Source organism: Natrix helvetica, assembly GCF_964273705.1.
Source record: "Natrix helvetica genome assembly, chromosome: 1".
Lineage (NCBI taxonomy): Eukaryota > Metazoa > Chordata > Lepidosauria > Squamata > Natricidae > Natrix > Natrix helvetica.
The window spans coordinates 27,325,477-27,346,495 of NC_138548.1; the positions used below are offsets into that span (position 1 = coordinate 27,325,477).

General features: G+C 44.5%; 1 protein-coding gene across 10 annotated transcripts in view; it reads right to left on the bottom strand.

The window, feature by feature from the left end:
• Window positions 1–21,019, bottom strand: part of NIN (ninein) — a 140,608-nt gene that overhangs the window by 102,796 nt on the left and 16,793 nt on the right. For all 10 annotated transcript variants that reach the window (XM_081948854.1, XM_081948858.1, XM_081948855.1 and 7 more), the window contains exon 2: window positions 10,150–10,356. In XM_081948854.1, the coding sequence (XP_081804980.1) occupies window positions 10,150–10,335 (186 nt within the window). In that variant the 5' untranslated portion in view covers window positions 10,336–10,356. The remainder of the gene's footprint in view (window positions 1–10,149; window positions 10,357–21,019) is intronic.

Sequence of the window (21,019 nt, forward strand, 5' to 3'; positions counted from 1 at the left end):
ACGGAAAGAGAAAGTGTTTCTAGCTGGTGAGGAATTTTTGCCGTTTTAAGAGACTACCTATAAAAAACTTAAAAGTTAATTTAAATTTGAGAACAGAAGAAACAAGTGGCGGAATTAAGCTTTGAATGGTTTGGACAGTTGGTTATCTTATTTTTTAAATGCTATGTTCATGGATGGAATTTATGCAAGCCTTTTACTACTGGAAAGATACAGGTTGATAGATGGAAGTGCATAATTTAAAAATAGTTAAACTTAGTGAAATTTAGTGACAATAGATATAGTCAAATAAATAATTGATTATGATAATTATATACATATGTATTGTTATGATAAGTAATAATCGGATATGAATATTTGAATGGTACCCATGAAAAGAAGATTATAAATCTTTTTGGTTATATATAAAGGCTAATAAAAAAGAACTAAGTTAAATTTAGTTAAATTTTGATTATAAGGGGGGAAATTGTTATGATACAGGATGCAGTCAAATAAAGGAGGGATAATGATACAAAGGAAAACATATATCTATGGGTACAACATAAGGAAACTGGATGTAAATGGTAAACAGTGATTTGGTAAGGAGAATTAGAAATTTTTGTTACTAGATATTATGGATGTTTAACTAGAATAGGCCATAAGGATTCAATGTTATTGGAGAATTTTAGAAATAGCAAATGAAATGCCAGTATGTGGTTATGTTTTAAATCTTGATATATTTTATGATGAAGGACATTTAAACAATTGTAGTCAAATGAAAATGGAGGTATGATGATGGTAATATGTGTAAATATTAGAATTAAAATACTTGAGTTAATATGAATTACGAATGATGACTGTGGAAGAGATGCACAAACGTTTTTTGTAACCAACTGATACACTTTCTACAGTATGTAAAAAAGGAGGATTCTTTGTGTTGTGTTTGTTTTGAAAATTAAAAATAAAATAAAAAATTTATCAAAAAAAAAGATCCCTGAGACGACTTGCCTGTTCAGTGCAAAAACATTGTCAGTTCCAGTCTACAGCAGGTTAAAATTTCAAGCACTGTAGCGTGGAAAGCAAAGCCAGTCCAAAGAAACTTAAAATGCTACATTTTTAATGTTCCTTTCAAAGTGTTTGTGATGTCAGTCCCTCTGGGTTTTCTGGAGTTAAAAAAAAGGCAGCTTCTACTTTGAGAGGCTCATTTTTAAAAATGTATGAATCAAAATTTACAGAAGGTGGGGTTGAGCTTATAAAGTAGGGAAAGGTAAAAAAAAAGAAAGAGGTACGAGGTACAAGCGATAGGTGGAAACTAATCAAGGAGAGAAGCAACTTAAAACTGAGGAGAAATTTCCTGACAGTTAGAACAATTAATCAGTGGAACAGCTTGCCTCCAGAAGTTGTGAATGCCCCAACACTGGAAGTCTTTAAGAAGATGTTGGATAGCTATTTGTCTGGAACGGTGTAGAGTTTCCTGCCTAGGCAGGGGGTTGGACTAGAAGACCTCCAAGGTCCCTTCCAACTCTGCTATTGTATTATTGTAAGTAGTGTTTTCATGAGACCTGACTTTGAGTTGTAAACCTTTTGGAGTTGGCAGCATCAAAATCAAAATCAAATCAAATCAAATCAATCAAATCTCTCCATTCCCCTGGTATGTTGGGAGTAAAATGTCAAGGACTCCCATCAGGGATGACAAAATTCTAGAGTATTAGACCCACCACATTTGGAGGAACTAAATTACGGAAAGTAACTAAAGTAACTTCTGTAACTAAATTACAGAAAACTACTGCAGCATTTACATTGTTGTTGAACCCAATAGCTACGCTATTTGAGTAGAGCTGTCTGAATTGTTGCATTCAGACAGACAAGGCAATATGGAATGCCCTCCTTCAACACATTCCAATAGTTCTAGAATGGTGTTTCTCAACCTTGGTGACTTTAAGATGTGTGGACTTCAGCTCCCGGAATTCCCATGTTGCCTGGTTGGGCCACGAGGGAGGTCTTCCCCTCGTGGAAATGTGCCCACCAGGCTACCGAGCATTTCACCAGCCCCGGGCCCAGGGAAGGGGCGGTGGGGTGGCAGTAATTATTCGGGAGGACTTAGAGCCGAGGGAGTCTTCTGCACCACAGACGTCCGGATGTGAATCCCTTGTTGTGAAATGGGGCCCTGGGAGACAGTTGGGCCTGCTGATAGTATACCTGGCTCCTCGCTATACATCAGCGGCCCTGCCTGAACTCCTCGAGCTGATTGCATCGGTGGCGGTTGAGACCCCCAAACTTTTAGTGATGGGGGATTTTAACCTGCCATCGATGGGAGAAGCATCAGAGGGGGTTCGGGAGTTCATGGCTTCCATGACAGCCATGGACCTGACTCAAATGATTCAGGGCCCGACACACGAGGGAGGACACACTCTGGACCTCGTTTTTGTCTCTGGCCAGTGGTTGAGTGATCTGGGAGGAGGGGACTTAACCATCACTCCCCTGTCATGGTCAGATCACTCACTCCTTCGTCTTGACTTCCCTGGTGCAACCTCCCGCTGCGAGGAGGCGGAACCGGAAAGCACTAGATGGTTCCGCCCCAGGCGCCTGATGGAACCAGATAGGTTCCAGATGGAGCTTGGGCCACCTCCTGTAACCTTGACCCGCCCCCGGGTAGAGGACCTGGTGGTCGCGTGGAATAATGCGACTACCGGGGCCTTGAACCGGGTGGCGCCTTTGCGGCCTCTCCGGCGGCAACGATCCACCCTGGCCCCTTGGTTTACCGAGGAGCTGGGGGTGATGAAATGCCGCAAGAGACGTCTAGAGAGTCGTTGGAGATCCTCTCGTTCCGAACTTGATCGAACACAGGCACGAGCCCATTTAAGGACGTACCTTGTGGCATTGAGAGTGGCCAAACGCCAATATTGTGCCGCTCTCATTGCATCCGCAGAGAACCGCCCTGCCGCCCTGTTTCGGGTGTCCCGCTCCCTCTTGTTTCAGAGGCCGCGGGAGGCCCCTCTACAGGGCAGAGCAGAGGAATTTGGGAAATATCTGCAGGATAAAATCGCTCAAATCCGGAAGGATTGGGTCCCTGTTAGTGGTCCAATGGAGACGTCCGTGGCGAGTCTTGAGGAATCGACCTGGGAGGAGTTTGACTTGGTTGCCATCGAGGATTTGGACAGAATGCGTGGACGACTGCGACCCACCACATGTTTATTGGACCTGTGCCCCTCCTGGCTTGTACTGGCATCCTGGGAGGTTACACGAGACTGGCTCCTGGACCTAGTGAACGCTTCGCTGAGCAAGGGGTCTCTCCCGGCCGCCTTGAAAGAGGCGGTGGTGAGACCCTTGCTCAAGAAGCCTTCCCTGGATCCTTTGGAGCTGGCCAATTATCGTCCTGTCTCCAACCTTCCCTTTTTGGCGAAGGTTGTAGAGAGTGTGGTGGCCTACCAGTTTCCACGGCATCTGGAGGAAAATGATTATCTAGACCCGCGCCAGTCCGGCTTCCGCCCCGGTCACAGCACGGAGACGGCCTTGGTCGCGTTGGTGGATGATCTCTGGAGGGCCAGAGATAGAGGTTGTTCCTCTATCCTGGTCCTATTAGACCTCTCGGCGGCTTTTGATACCATCGACCATGGTATCCTGCTGCGCCGGCTGGAGGGGTTGGGGGTCCGGGGCACCGTTTTGCGGTGGTTCGGCTCCTACCTTTCTGGCTGGACGCAGCGTGTGTTGGCAGGGGAGGAGAGGTCGACCCTACGCCCCCTTACTTGTGGGGTGCCACAGGGGTCGGTCCTCTCGCCACTCCTGTTCAACACATATATGAAGCCGCTGGGTGAGATCATCCGTGGTTTCGGGGTGGGATACCATCTGTACGCTGATGATACTCGGCTGTACTTTTCCACCCCGAACCACCCCAACGAGGCCATCGAAGTGTTGTCCTGGTGTGTGGAAGCCGTACGGATCTGGATGGATGACAACCGACTCAAACTCAACCCCTCCAAGACGGAGTGGCTGTGGGTACCGGCTCCCCGGTTCAGCCAATTAATTCCATCATTGGCCATCGGGGGCATTCAACTTGCCCCCGTGGAGCGGGCGCGCAATTTGGGCGTCCTCCTGGATGCCCGGCTGTCCATGGATGACCATGTGACAGCCGTGGCAAGGGGGGCGTTCCACCAGGTTCGCCTGGTGCGCCAATTGCGCCCCCTACTGGACCGGGACGCCTTACGCACAGTCACTCATGCGCTGGTGACGTCTCGCTTGGACTACTGTAACGCTCTCTACATGGGGCTTCCCTTGAAATGCACCCGGAGGCTACAGTTGGTCCAGAACGCAGCCGTGCGGGTAATTATGGGGAGTACTAGGTAGTCCCATGTGACACCGTTCCTGCGCGAGCTGCACTGGCTTCCTGTGGTCTATCGGGTGCGTTTCAAGGTTTTGATAACAATCTTTAAAGCGCTCCATGGCTCAGGACCTAGTTACTTGCAGGATCGTATTCTGCCCCATACATCCCTGCGACCAATCCGCTCGCACAGAGAGGGCCTCCTCCAGGTGCCGTCCACCAGACAGTGTCGAGGGGCGGCGCCTAGGAGTAGAGCCTTCTCTGTGGCGGGCCCAGCCCTGTGGAATGACCTCCCCCCGGATATTAGGAATACCTCTGACCTCCGCTCCTTTCGTGTAAAGCTCAAGACCCACCTTTTTCAAGTTGCTGGCCTGGCTCAACTTTGATCCAACTATATCGCTCCTGACGGGTTTTTTATTTGGGGTATTTTAATTGCATTCAATTTATTTAGGGGTTTTTAAACATTGTGTTTTTACTTGTTTTTATCTATCAGTTCACCTCCTCCTTGTATATGTCGTATATATGTCTTGGTATATGTTTTGTTATATGTATGTCGATATATTTATTTCCTATGTTTTGTTGTACGCCGCCCCGAGTCCTTCGGGAGAGGGTGCGGCTAAGAAATAAATATTTATTTATTTATTATTTATTTATCTTAAAGTCAACCAACGTTGAGAAACACTGTTTTAGAACACGGAATTTCAAACTTTTTCAGGTCGCAGAACCTGTTTAAAAATAAACCCCTCTGCAATCCCGATCAAGAGGCAAAATTCTAGCGATTGAAAACTGATAATAAAGTAACAAAGTAAACTGTTTAGTGTAAATTCAACATTAACATGGGAGTGAGGAACTCCCCATAGCTGTTTTTGTGCTGCTAAGTTAGATGCTCCCACCTCTTCTCTCACCTTCCTCTGCCACCCTTTAGAAAGGCTACTGAGGAAAATATTTGTTGGAATTTGGGAACAACTAGGAAATCATTTTGTAGGAAGATCTGAATGGTGGAAAAGAAAGGCAGCGAATCCCTACAAGTGACTTGGATATAAACAATGGTGCTGCATAATCAGTGTAATGGCAAAGGCAGCATTGAGGTAAAAACAGAGGGGATGGCTGTCTGTGCATTCAAGATTGCTACATTTGGGGGTCCTCCCTGCTAGGCCCCTTGTGGAACCCATCCAGGTTCTAAGGTTCCCTGGCCTGAACCCGGTCTAGAAACCTCATTACAGCAGGGGTCTCCAACCGGGGGTGCGAGATGATATTCCAGGGGTGCGAAAATTTGGGTTTTGAAGTTTCAGAATTATGTTGTATATGTATAATTCAAGGTAAAGGTTCCCCTCGCACATATGTGCTAGTCGTTCTGAACTCTAGGGGGCACTGCTCATCTCAGTTTCAAAGCCAAAGAGCCAGCCCTGTCCGAAGATGTCTCCGTGGTCATGACTAAATGCTGAAGGCGCATGGAACACTGTTATCTTCCCACCAAAGTGGTCCCTATTTTTCTACTTGCATTTTTACATGCTTTCGAACTGCTAGGTTGGCAGAAGCTGGGACAAGTGACAGGAGCTCACTCTGTTACGCAGTGCTAGGGATTCGAAATGCCAAACTACCGACCATTCTGATTAATAAGCTCAGCATATTAGCCACTGAGCCACCACATCCCTTATATGTATATTTATATGCATATAATTATTTATTTTTAAGGGATGCAAGAATATATCAGAAGTGTTCTAGGGGTGCTGGGTAAAGAAAAGGTTAGGAACCCCTGTTCTAGAGCATGTAGGCTCCACTAGATGCAATGGATGCATTCTGTCCTCCAGCAGGGCAGTTCTGCTTCTCTAGGGCATGAGGTCAAAGGAAGAATGAATAAGAGAGGCTAAATCAGATAACTGACAGGAGTTAAAACCTACCATTCAGTGGGAGGAGCAATCATGCAAAGTCTTGAATTGAACGGCAGTGTGGAACAGAAATGTAAAAGGAAATCCAACAATGACCCCAAATCCATTCAAGACTGGAAAACTTAGATTCCCAGAAAAACTTTTCTCTAAAGCTAAACCAATAGGTAAAGGTAAATGTAAACATTCCCCTTGCACCTATGTGCTAGTCGTTCCCGACTGTAGGGGGCGGTGCTCAACTCAGTTTCTAAGCTGAAGAGACAACGCTGTCCGAGGATGTCTCTGTGGTCATGTGGCGGGTGTGACTAAACACCGAAGGCGCATGGAATGCTGTTGCCTTCCCACCAACTATTTTTCTACTTGCATTTTTACATGCTTTAGAACTGCTAGGTTGGCAGAAGCTGGGACAAGTAACGGGAGCTCACTCCATTATGCAGCATTAGGGATTTGAACTGCCGAACTGCCAACCTTTCTCAATTGACAAGCTCAGCATCTTAGCCACCGAGCCACCGTGTCCCTGTGCTAAATCAATGCTATTGCTTAAAATAACTATGCTGCTAGCATAGGAGAAGGTAATGTCTTTGGAAGGAGTTATCCAATGATATCACAAGCCTAATTTAAAGCACAAGTGCAAAAAAAAAATGCAGCTCTGGAAACCCATGTATCTCACCCACATCATCCCTTGGGTGGAAGGAGACCAAAGTTTTGACTCTAGTTTTGCAACGTGGGGGTCTTTAGGGGGGGAAACCAGGATGTGGCAGGGTATCCGCTTCTCCAAAACTGTAGCAAATGTTTTCACTTGGGTGTTTCTCCAAATGCAAAGGCACATGAGACGAACCAATCATCACTGGTGGCAAAGCAGACAGATCTGGGGTCTGTTTCTATTGCTACACTACCTGGTTTAGGACAAAATGTAAGAGGTAGAAACAAAACACACAGAAAATTATCCCATCCACCTCTGTTAGTTCCCCTCTGTGTTATCTGGATGAGCCTCGTGGCCCTAGAAGTCATGTAAGAAGTTAGCCCCCACCCTCCCTCTCCTAGAAAAATGGAATATTTTAGGAGATATTAAAAAAGGCAGAATATTATATTTCACAGGATGAGAAAAGGAGAAACATGTTTTTAAAGACAAAGCAGCTCCCTGCAGTTTCCTCCCCCACCCACATTTGCAATGGGCCATTAAGGCATGAGCCAGTCTATTCTATATAACAAAGATCTACCCACTTCAGGCAGAACCATTTCATTGCCCTTCATTTCACCACCCACCAAATTTCAACCAAACTTAGCACATGGACAACCTACAAAGCTAGCTATGACCTCTGACAGCAACCAATCAGGGATACTCTTTCTGTGCCCCAGGAAGTTCAAAGCCCAGAGAGGGCATAAAGCCCAGGGACTCTCAGCATCTCTCCGCTTTTCACCCAGGAGCTCCAAGGCATGTGATCCTATCCACCATTAAACCATCTTTCCAAACAGCCTCCATGTTTCCAGTCCTCCCCCCCCCCCCCCCCCAATTGGAACTGAACCCAGATGGATATTTCTTCCAACAGTCAAAAGAGATGGATTTTATTATGTACCTAGCTTAGATTCATCTTTTCTATTAGAGGGCACTCAGGATAGTAAAGCCAAAGAAAATTATAAAGGTGATAGTATTAGCAGGGTGTCCTATATACCGAGTGTTCAGCTCCCTCCCCCCCAGTGCTAGTTAGTGCTTCATTGAACTTCTGAGTGATGAGTTTTCTGAGTGCAGGCAGCAAAAGGAAATAATCTTGGAGATTCCATTTGAGAAGGAGGGTAACTCAGAGCCAGTGCCCTTATTAACACAATAAAGACACTGCGAGCTGCTCATTATCCAACCCCCTCCTTTTTTTGCATAGTGGAAATTCCCAGGTGCCCTTCGAGATACCCAGACTCTTCCCTCAGGGAGAGTGGAGCCCTCCAATCCTCCCCCGTTTCCTTCAGAAAGAAAGGATTTGCCCAGTTTGAGCCAGAAAGCTCATCTCTTGCTTCTTCCCTGCCATTCCCAAAGATTCACTTCTTAACGTCACAGACCAAAGCAAAAGTGAGATTAATTCCAAAGGAAGAGACAGAAAAAGGCTTTTGAGTAGAGCAAGGGTGGGCTTTGTTTTCCTAAGGGAGATTGGTTTATGAATACAAAGATGCAGGAACATTCGCACAAAGGACCAGTCATGTAATAAATTAGGGACCCCTAATGCAATGGCCATAAAATTATACATTAAATGGAAGGAGCCACCTTTCTTCTAAACGCCTATTACTAGAGATGGGGAAAGAAGATGAGAAAATGTAGAGGAAGAAACACGAGAGAAAGAGTGAATACAGTCAGGGAGGTAAGAAATCTGTTATCTCAGCCTTCCCCCAACTTGGCATAACCCCCACGGGTTGTAGAACATCTCCTGGAATTCCCGGTCAGCATGATTATATGTGCATGTGTGCTGGCCCTCTGCTCATGTTGCCCCTCTTCCCTCCCCTTCCCCTGGGCTGCCAAGATGCAAAAGTTAGGGACTGCTGGACTAGAAGACCTCCAATGTAGTTGACTAACACAGGGGTCCCCAAACACTGGTCCAGGGACCAGCAACAGTCCGCAACATGCAAGGAAGCGGTCCACCCAAACAAGTAAAGCCCAACCGCGGGATGTAGGCAGCACATGAAATCCCTCCCCTTCCAGTCTATGGAAAAACCTCTCTCCTAGGAATTGGTCCCTGGTGGCCAAAAGTTGGGGAGGGCATTCTCAGTGGACTACTGTATTTTTCAGAGTGTAAGACGCACCAAGATTTTGAAGAGGCAATTAAAAAAAAAAGATTTTGCACTCTGCAGACCTCCCAAAAACGGCCCATTTTTCGCAAAAAAGGGCCCGTTTTTTGTCAAAAAAAGGGCATGCATAGCCCCTAGGAGGCTTGTAGAGTGCTCCTGGGGGCTGGGGCAAAAACGAGAGAAAAAAATCAGATTGTTTTTCACTCATTTTTGCCCTCCCCAGCCCCCAGGAGCACTCTACAAGTCTCCTAAAGGCTCTGCGTGGCCATTTTTGCAAAGTGGGCAGGGTTTTGGGAGGCCAAAAATGCTGTATTCAGTGTATAAGACGCACCCAGATTTTCACCCTCTTTTTTGAGGGAAAAAGGTACGTCTTATACTCTGAAAAATACGGTACCAATAGAATACCACCCTCAATAGAAATCAGCAAAGCACATTAGCATCATTTGCACACTACATTACAGTCAGGGATGTCCACAGGATAAGTTCAAAAAAGTCAAGATGGTCATCATGATGACAAAATCAAACTCCACCTGTTTTATGTGCAGCACCCTGACTAGACCATACAGGTAGACCTGAACTTAACATCTGTTTAACAATTATTCAAAGTCACAAGGTTGCACCATCTCAGATATAATCACAATCTGGGTGCTTAGCAACCAGTTCACATTAACGACCAGTTGCGGCATTCTGAGGCATCCTATAATTTGTAACCTTTCTTTGGTGCTTTCTGGCAAGAAATGTCCATTGGGGAAGCTGGATTTGCTTAATGACCACTGCAAAAAAAGTTGTAAAATGAGGTTTGACTTGTCTTACAACTGCAACAACCTATGATGGAAATTCCAATGCCAATTGTGGTTGTAAGTGAAAGACTACCTGTTTATTTATTGGGTTTTAATTTTGTGTGCTATGTGAATCCATCAAAGTACAGTCCGGTGTGGTTTGTAAGCCATTATTTATTACTATCCTATATTAATTCAGTCACAATGGTACATGTATGGTGATGTTATGATTTAACGTGTCATGCTATCTTTTTTTTATCTGTGAACCTTTCCTTCTATTATTTCTACTTTGTTCTTTCCTTCCATTCCAATCTCCACTTTGCCTCTGGATCCAAGAACAAACGCCCTGCATTGATTCACCAGTCCAGGTTTCCCAAGCTGAGAAAGACTGCTGTGCCCATTGAGTGCATGATCTTACCTGCCTAGGGAGACCGTCCTGCAGAAGGGTCTCCTGCAATGCTCCTGGAGCTACTTCTTCGAGATGCAACACGTGGCAAAGTTCGGTCAGTTCGTCCTGCCCCAGACAGCCAGTGCCGGTGACATCAAAACTGTCAAAGAGCTCTTTGAGATGGGCTTCGTACTGGTCCTGCTCAGCTTCATCCATCCCATAGCCCACCAAGCTTCACTGTTGGGGGGGGGGGGGGGGAGAAGGAGGGAAGAAAAAAGAAGGAAGTCACAAAGAGAAATAGCAACATTCCTGTGTGAATCAGAGGTGGGTTCCGGTCGGCACTACTGCAAGTTCGCTTGTGTGCACGCTTTGCTGTGCGTGCAACTGAAAAACAAGATGGTGGCGCCAACAGTGCCGACTGGTTCATGACAGGCCTGGGTTGCTGCTGGCTCCAGCGACCCAGGCCACCAAACCACTACCGGAGGAACCCACCACTGGTGTGAATCCTAGAGAACAAGCAGTTGCAGTTCTCGACTACAACTGAAGATCAACCCCAGAGAATACATTTCAGGCACAATACTAATCAGGACTTACATTCCCAACCATAAGTAAATTGTATTTAATGCAGTTCTAACCTCCATTTTCTTTGAGAAACCAGGCAAATTCTCCTAAGCAATGGACTCTTCCACAAGCAAATGTGACTTTACATATTATATTAAATCACAAGCTGACCAAGCTATGGCTTGCAAAACTAGCTTTAAGTGGTGATAATAGATCTTGGTTTGGCTGTCTCTCCTGACTCTGGCTTAACTAGGGCTATCTTTTCCAAACTATGTGTTAAATCAGACATTTTAACAAATTATAAATTGTTGTGGGAAACAGCAACTTTATGCTAGTCCACAATTTTTTCTGGTAATTTAATGTTTTAATACACCTATCACAATAGTATAACGTCTTATGACCCAGATGTGTGAACTCTTATTTAAAATAGAATTCGTTATTGGCCGAGTGTGATTGGACACACAAGGAATTTATCTTCGGTACATATCAGGGGTGGGTTCCTGCCAGTTCTAACCTCTTCTATAGAAGAGGTTCCACAAATCTACAGTGCCGTTTAGAACCGGTTCCAGCTCACTCCCCCCGCCCGTCCGGACATCATCAAGATGAAGAGCGAGAGGGGGAATTCTGGGAGTTGAAGTCCACAAGTCTTAAAGCTGTCAAGTTTGAACATCCCTGGTTTTTTTTTTCTAAAGGTTTAGGGGTGCAAGGGTCTTGTAACTTGACAGCTTTAAGACTTGCGTGCTTCAAATGGCAGAGTTCCTGAGCCAACATTTTGGTTGCTAAGCAAGAGTGTTGTTAAGTGAGTTTCACCACATTTTACAAGTTGGCCATGCCCACCCAGTCACATGGCTGGTAAGCCAGTCCCACCCGGCCAGCAAGGCACTCCCACAAAGCAGGCCACACCTACAGAAGAGGTTCTAAAAAAATTTGAAACCCACCACTGGTACATATGCTCTCAGCAGTGACGTGCAGTCAGGGGAGGCAGGGGAGGCGGAGCCTCACCACTCTCATCATGAAAATAAAAAAGAATTACTCCAGGAAGCCGTGAAAGTGGCTGGGAGAGGCACGCGCCTTGGTTTAGCCTCCCTGGACATCTCAGCAGCAGCCCGTGTGCCGATCTTGCCAGTTTTTACATCGACCGAGCCCAGGATCCTTGCAAGGGGAATGGGACGTGTGCAAGAGGCTCCTCAGCTCCAGCCTCAATCAGCGCAGCCACGGTCCCCTTCATCTTGCCTCAGGAAGGAGGGGAATGGGACCACGTGTGCAGGGGAAGGGGATCGCGGCTCTGCTAATCTGAGGCTGTGCGCTGAGGAGCCGCCTGCACACGTGGTCCCATCCCCCTTGCAAGGATCCCGGGCTTGCCCGATGCAAAAAATGCCTACGTACCGTGTTTCCCCGAAAATACAACCTGTCCCGTGCTCACTGACCTAGCGTTATCCCAAAAGCGCCAAGTTACAGGAGCCGGGAGTGGGGGGAGCGCTCACGTTGCTTGCCGCCTTTGCTATACCGCTAGGTTGGGGAGTGGCGTTCTGTCCGGCCAGAGGGGAGAGTTGCCGGGCGGCTGCTCTCTTGTGAACTGGCTCCCGAAGAGCCGGGCACAGCCTCAGGGGCGAAGCAGCCATGAGGTAACCATGCTCACGAGCAGCCGCCCGGCAAATCCCCTCTCCAGCCGGGAAAAGCGCCATTCACTGACCTGAGCAGCCGCCCGGCAAATCCCCTCTCCAGCCGGGAAAAGCGCCATTCACCAAGCCCTTGCGCAGCTCTCCCAGGCCACCGCCGCTGGCTGCTGCTGCCCGCCGCCGCCCCGCTCCGCTCCGCGCATAACTTCCAAACTCCAAAACTTCCAGCATCGGCCGCTCTAGGAGTGCTCTCTATGGTGGGCCGGCTGCTGGAAGACTCTGTCCAGAAAACTCTCTGTCTGGCAGCCGGGAAAAGCGCCATTCACCACGCCCTTGCGCAGCTCTCCCAGGCCACCGCCGCTGGCTGCTGCTGCCCGCCGCCGCCCCACTCCGTGCATAACTTCCAAACTCCAAAACTTCCAGCATTGGCTGCTCTAGGAGTGCTCTCTATGGTGGGCCGGCTGCCGGACAGAGAGGGAAGGCGGCAAGCAACGTGAGCGCTCCCCCCATCCCCGGCTCCTGTAACTTGGCGAAGGCGGCAAGCAACGTGAGCGCTCCCCCCACCCCCGGCTCCTGTAACTTGGCGCTTTCGGGATAACGCTAGGTCAGTGAGCGCGGGACAGGTTGTATTTTCGGGGAAACACGGTACGTAGGCATTTTTTGCATCGGGCGAGCCCGGGATCCTTGCAAGGGGAATGGGACCACATGTGCAGGCGGTTTGGGCTGCGCCCCTGCGATCGGAGCAACCACGTGGTTTGATGACGTCACCAGCCTCACCAGTCATAAACCTCACTGCACGTCACTGGCTCTCAGTATACATAAAAGAATACATTCATCAAGAATCATAAGATACAACACTTAGGGATAGTCATAGGATACTAAATAAGCAATCGGATCATCCTAGGAAACTAGGAAATAAACAATATAAATCATAAAGATACAAGAAACAAGATTATAGTCATAAGTGGGAGGTAATAGGAAGGATGAGAATACTAATAGTAATACAGTCTTAGTAAATAGTTTGACAGTGTTGTGGGAATTCGTTGTTTAGCAGAGTGATGGCATGCGGGGAAAAACTGTCCTTGTGTCTAGTTGTTTTGTTATGCAATGTTCTATAACGTCATTTTGAGGGTAGAAGTTGAAACAATTTATGTCCAGGATGTGAGGGTCTGTAGATATTTTCTCAGCCCTCTTTTTGACTCATGCAGTATACAGGTCCTCAATGGAAGGCAGATTGGTAGCAATTGTTTTTTCTGCAGTTCTAATTATCCGTTGAAGTCTGTGTTTGTTTTGTTTGATGCAGAACCAAACCAGCCAGTTATGGAGGTGCAGATGACAGACTCAATAATTCCTCTGTAGAACTGAATGAGTTCTGGTTGAATCAGACTCTGAATCAGACTCTGGCTTAGCTAGGGCTATCTTTTCCAAACTATGTGTTAAATCAGATATTTTAACAAATTATAAATTGTTGTGGAAAACAGCAACTTTATGCTATTCCACATTTTTTGTGGTAATTTAAAGTCTCAATAGACTTATCACAATAGTATATCTCCTTATGACCCAGATGTGTGAACTCTTTATTTGCAGTAGAAAGTTGTTTTCTTTTGCTTGCTCTCTTTCTTCAGATGTTGGAGTCCATAGAAGTAAACAACTATCCCATCAACTTTACATTGAGGAGTGTATAGAAGCAATATATCTACAATACAGGCATTTTCTTGGATTTAAAGTTTTAAACAAATGTGCACATTTTTGGACATCGTTTAGAATATATACAATTTACTGCCTAAAATGAAGTCCTAGGATGCGGTGGGCTTAGCTAGATGGGTGTGGGTTTAGCATGCTTTGTGAACTTAGTCATTGTAGCACTTCAATCAATACTTATCTTGCTTCATAAACCCTGCCAAGTTTAATTTATGCAGTATTCCATGAATAAGCATCTTAGTGTGATACGTAAACCAAAAGACCCCTAAGTTAAAATATATATTCATAACAGATATGAATCAAATATTTTTAACAATACCTGCTCACAAATATAAAAAACAACGTAAGATCAAATTAGTACCCAGTGATATAAACTGTTATGAAATGCTGTTATAGCCAATGGGTCACAGCTAAAATCATTCCGTGACCTATATCCATCCTGGGCAAAACCCCTTTATTGGATGATCAGCCTGCAAGTGATCTAACACCTACCTAAGTAATCCAGACTTTCAGATTAACTAAATTCATTGTCCCACAGTGAACACATGTTCATATGCTTTCCTCCACACCTGTGAGGTGTATTCACAATCAAATGTGTAAGATGCCTCCTCCCCCATACTTATGAACCACTTAAAATACCCTTATAATAAAAAAAATTTAATGGTTTGTTAAGAGTTTTGCAGAATCTCACAATCCACTTTTATAAATATAACACAGGAAAATAATCCCGGTTACTCTCTTGGTTTACTATTTGTATATTGCTTTTAACTATTAAAATATCAGCTGATTTCTTTTGTATGTCCAATGTAGCATCTTTATCCATATCTTTATCTTGTAGCCTGTCATTTGTAAATCCACTTTCAAGATGGTTTGTATTAACTGAGCATATCTCAAAGATAGTAGTAAAAGTTAAGCTCTTTTGTCATATCACTCCTGACACCAGCAGTAGGAGTTTATATAAAGCACTTATAATTAAAAGCAGTACAAACATAGAATAAAACAACTGATGTAATTACGTAATTATATTAACAATTATAAAACCATAAAATGAAGAGCTTTAAACTAAAAGTTGCATGACAAGTTATATTAACTGCTCTATATTCAAAGTAACAAAAACTATAGCTGTAATTCATGATATTATATAGCACACAGCATCAGTGCTATTACCAGATTTAATAAAGTCGCCAGTAGTACAGAAACATGTTAACATGATAAACTCTATTGACTTCAGGATGGGCATCTTTGACCAAAACTTTTATAAAGGCTTGTATCATCACTAAAACACTAAGCTGGATCCTGATCACATTGTATATATTCTTCAGTCATCAGCACAAGTATATTTGGTCTGTATCCAACATGGATAGTTTTGAGAATGAAACGCAGCTTAGCAATTGTGAGCCAGGTCGATTTCTTAATAATTCCTCATTTATTTCATGGTCTCTTTCTCATATTTATTGGCAATGTTTGAATTCTCTCTTTCCATCCACTGCATGCCAAGTATTATTTCAGACATTTCCAGCCAGACAGCAAAAGCAAACACCTAATCAAGATCATTAACTGTTGAACAACATTCGGAAGTTAATTGCCTTTCAGATGGCTCTGCCTTTCTCCACTGCCAGTCTTATCTAAATTGCAGAGAAGCCAACCTCTTCAGAGGTCAATTTTATAATTCAGTTCATCTCCTGCAAACTTTATCTTAACTGCCGACAGCAAAATGTGAAATGCCTCCATAATTCACCCCCCCACCAACACCTCCCACATATTCTTTGGAGCAAAAGCATGCTTAAGAATGATAAGAAATCTCTTATCTCCCCCAATTCTCATTTTTGCAAATTGCATTCTTTATAGCAGTCTCTGCCATAATTTAGAGTTCTCTGGAAGGAGTGAATGGTCACTCTCATGACACTGGTCTGGGAGGACCATACTAGGAATATTGCATCCAGTTCTGGTCACCACAATACAAAAAAGATGTTGAGACTTTGGAAAAAGTGCAGAGAAGAACACCAAAAATGTTAATGAGGCTAAAACATACAAAGCACAATTACAGGAATTGGGTATGCCTAGTCTAATGAAAAGAAGGACTAGAGGGGGCATAGCATTGTTCCAATATTTGAGCGGTCCTACAAAGACGAGGGAGTCAAAACTATTTTCTAAAGCACCAAAAGGCAAGACAAGAAAAAATAGTTGGAAACATTAAAAATGTGAATCAAAAAGGACAAAAACACAAAAAACTCTGACTTTGAGTTTTGTTGATTCTATAGGTTTATTGCAGTGGTGGGTTTCAAAAAATTTTGTCTGGAAAAATACCAATATAGGTTAAATGATAAGATATCTACATAGGTAGTACCCAGACACGCGATAGAGAATATAAGTATAAAACAAAAACAGGATGTAATTACATACAGAGAACTTCTTATTATAGAGAGAGGTGTACTACAGTTAAAGCCTCTGAATGTACTAAGAGAGGAAGGGTTAACTCAAACCTGGTCCAGTATGGACAGTTACAAGCTAGATGGAAAAAAGATCAGACTATTGGTATCAAGCAAAATGAGGATAGTCTGGTAAAACAAATTAGGGATCAGAGTCAAATGCACATAAAAAGGTTGTATAATATACTGATAGAAATAGATTCTGAAACAGAGTTAGTTAAAGACTGTATGATAAAATGGCCACAAAATTTCGAAGAGCCAATAATGATGGAAACATGGGAAAAGATTTGGGTAACAAATGTAAAATTTATGCAAGCTCAGAATTTGAGAGAGAATTTTTATAAGATGATGTATAGATGGCATTTAGATCCCCAAAAATTATCTTGTATGTATCCGAATTTACAACCTAAATGTTGGAGATGTGATTGTGCTGATGCTACGTATTACCATATATGGTGGGCTTGCAAAAAAGTCAAAGCATTTTGGATAAAAATATAGTGGGTTATTCAAAAGATACTTTAAAAAAGGATAAAGTAAACCCCCGTTCTTTTTGTTAGGTATAATTACAGTTATAGAGACTAATTTGATTTTGAACTTAACGACAGCAGCAAGATTGTTGGTGGCACAGTACTGGAAAAGGGAAGAATTGCCTACTATTCAAGAATGGATGCTAAAAGTAATAAATCTAGCAGAGATGGCCAAAATTACAGCATACTTGAAGGGCCACTCAGAAGAGAAATACAAGTTCGAATGGAAAAGATGGACAAATAAATATCGGACTAAAAAATTTCAATTAGCTTATGAGTGAAGGAATAAGGAATGTTACAACTTACCTAAAGTTAGCATAACAAAAGGGGAATTAAGGCACAAGAGGAGGTAGGATGTCGAATTCAGTTAGCTTATATTAGCATATGATTGTTAAATGTTTATACCCTGTATTTTGCTCTGGGAGGTTGGGGGCAGGGAGGGTGGAGGGAGGGAAGGTGAGGGGGCAATATTTGTAAAATTTATTAAAACTTTTAATAAAAAAAAATTTTTTTAGAATTTCTGTAGGTGGTGGACTGCTTTCTGGGAGTGGCTTGCCAGCCATGTGACTGGGTGGGAGTGGCTTGCCAGCCTGTGACTGAGTGGGAGTGGCTTGGCAGTCATGTGACTGGGTGGGTGTGGCCAACTTGTAAAATGTGGTGAAACTCATTTAACAACACTCTTGCTTAGCAACCAAAATGTTGGCTCAGAAATTCTGGCATTTGAAGCACGCAAGTCTTAAAGCTGTCAAGTTACAAGACCCTTGCACCCCTAACCCTTTAGAAAAAAAAACCCAGGGGTGTTCAAACTTGACAGCTTTAAGACTTGTGGACTTCAACTCCCAGAATTCCTCCTCCAGTCATGTTGGCTCAGGAACTCTGGCATTGAAGTGTGCAGGTCTTAAAGCTGTCAAGTTACAAGACCTTGCACCCCAAACCCTTTAGAAAATAAAAACCCAGGGGTATTCAAACTTGACAGCTTTAAGACTTTAAGGTTTAGATAGGACTTTTAGAGGCATGTGGGGCAATTGATGAGTCAGCCAATCAGTGAGCGGTGGGCAGGGCAAGCATGGTCCGGAAGGGCGGGGGGGGGGGGGAACTGGAATCAGTTCTAAATGGCACTGTAGATTTGTGGAACCTCTTCTATAGAAGAGGTTAGAACTGGAAGGAACCCACTCCTGGTTTATTGTTACACAAATGGTTATTACTTTATTCTATTGTGTTAAAAAGAGCCGGAAGTCAATGCTTTTTCTTTATTTTTTTCCTTTTTCCCTACACCTTCCCCTCTTCCCTTTTTCCTCTCTTGCTTTCCCCTTTACATTTATTTCTCTTTGTATTTTAAATTTTGAGAAACTAATGAAAAAAAATACTAAGAAATAGAGTCTTGGGAATAAGGTTGGAGGTCCACTACTGGTCAGAAAGGACAATGGGGGTGGGATACTCTAATCCTGTGATGGTGAACTTATGGCATGCGTGCCAGAGGTGGCATGCAGAGCCCTTTCTATGGACATGCGTGCCATCGCCAACTGCTCTTCTGGTTTCCAGCGCGCATATCGTCAGCTGGTCTTCGCCAGCTCTGGAGCATCGGAAAATGTCCCAAAAAACACCCAAAACACACCCCCAAAACAGCCTGAAAAACAGCCTGAAAATGGCCCAGAAAATGGGCATGCGCATGCTGGCCAGCTGATCTTCAGGTTTCCGGTGCTCAGGCACGTGCTAAGAGCAGCTGGTGTGCGCATGCGTGTGTTGGAAACCCAAAGACCAACTGGCTGGTGCACACATGTCTTTGGCGCTCTGGCACGCACACATGCACACGTGTTTCGGTTTGGGCACTTGGTGCCAAAAAAGTTCACCATCACTGCTTCACTGCTCTAATCTATTGGAGATCAGCTCTGATGGCCTAGAATAAGAAAGAGCTGCCCAGATAGGGCTGTATGTGAACCTCTGCCAGTACACAGATGCATGCTTGGCTGTGTTACAGGCAGGGAAGGCTAAGGAAGAGCCAATGGCACTCTGACTCCAGGTTTTCTAACTCTGCTTTGGGAAAAGCAAACAAAAAGATTCTGGGGAAAGACAGCGGGTATTAGACAGCTTTATAGAAATTACGATAGGCGTGGAAAGGGGGGATGGGGCGCTTTCCTCTTTTTCATAATTACAGATCTCCAGGCATGCAATCAAATTGGCTGGCACCCCTTTCCAAGCAGATGCAAGCAGCAATGTTTGCACAGATGCAGAATGGATGTGTAATATATGTACAATATGCTTATTTAGAATGAACTGAATCATGCTCAATTTCCTAAATTTGCACAACACTCTGTGAGATAACACAGTCGGCTGGTTTGTGGCTCAGGGTGTCCTATAAACACTGCAGAGCTCACTGGAGTTGGGCGGCCAATTAATGTACATAATAATAATAAATCCGACCAAAGTTTGATCTTCATAATAACACTTGAAGCAATAATGTGCAGCTAGCTTGGAAAGTGATCAGAGTGGCCATTCCCATCCTGATGCCCTCCATTGTCCCCATTGGCCATAATATGTTAGTAGGAATAATGGAAGTTAAAACTCAACTTTTATACAGAAGACATAATCTGTGAGAAAGCTGGCTTTCACAGAATCCATGGAATAGGAGAAGAGGTTTACCTGCCTATTAGGTGTAACAGCTAAGAAGTTGGACTATTAGCTACATACAGTACTCTGCTTATATGAGGCGGCTTTGTGCAGAGTATACCAATTAATACCATATTTTTCAGAGTATAAGACACACCTTTTTCCCTCAAAAAAGAGAATGAAAATCTGGGTGCATCTTATACACTAAATACAACATTTTTGGCCCCCCGAAACCCTGCCCCCTTCGCCAACATGGCCGTGCATAGCTTTTAGGAGGTTTCCAGAGTGCTCCTGGGGGCTGGCGAGGACAAAAATGAGTGAAAAACAATCTGGTTTTTTTCTCGTTTTTGCCCCAGCCCCCAGGAGCACTCTACAAGCCTCCTAAAGGCTATGCATGCCCTTTTTTTTTGACAAAAAACAGGACCATTTTCACAAAAAACAGGCTGTTTTTGGGAGGTCTGCAGAATGCAAAAACTTTTTTTAAAAATTTGCCACTTCAAAATCTTGGTGTGTCTTATGCTCCGGTGCGTCTTATACTCTGAAAAATACGGTACATAGTAAGACTGGGCAGGAATAGAAACAGAAGAGTGATGGATCTCCATATATTCAAGGGAGATGTAATTTAGTGCTAGGGACGAAGAATTGCCCCGTAGGCTGCCTGTATCTGTTTGCTATTATTTAGTTCCAGGCAAGTCACCTCTGAATTGAGCTCAGCTGCTGATGGTTTCAAGGACACAACCGGGATGTTATCTTAGCAACAGAACAGAAATAGTTTGTGATTGCCTTCTGATTTGCTACTCCGCGAGGGCATTTGACACAGTCCAGTAACTAAGCTATACATCATGGCTTAGAGACCACAATATTGTGAAATGAAGAATAAATAAAGGCCAAGTCTATGTAACGGAAGTATGATACAAAAGAAAGGGAGCAAGAAACTTGATACAAGAAATCAGTGCATTATCTACATCCCGATTTAAGAGATAGACAGTACAAGGAAAGTTGTTTAATTATTCTCAGTGTTTACTGCAACAAACTAAAATGACTGGACTTTCCCAAAGGATAAATAACAATGTGAAGTCTCTAGATCAGTGATGGCTAACCTTTTCGTTGTTGCGTGCCAAAAGCGTGCACGCTTTGCATAATGCAATGTGCGTGTGACACCTCCCCCATGCCCTGCCCCTGCACGCCTGTGACCCTACCTGTGCTCCCCCCCGCCCCACCTGTGCATGCACCCGCAACCCCCCTCGGTGGCCCATTTTGGGCCTAGTAGCCTCCCTGCAGCCTCCTGGGAGCAAAAATGGACCACAAGGGGAGTGCCGCGGCCCCCCTCACCCCATTTTGGGCCTAGAAGGCTTCCCTGCAGCCTCCTGGGGCCAAAAATAGGCCGCAGGGGGGCGCTCTCTGCACACACACACCCTGTTTTGGGCCTAGTAGCCCCCCCTGGGATCAAAAAAAG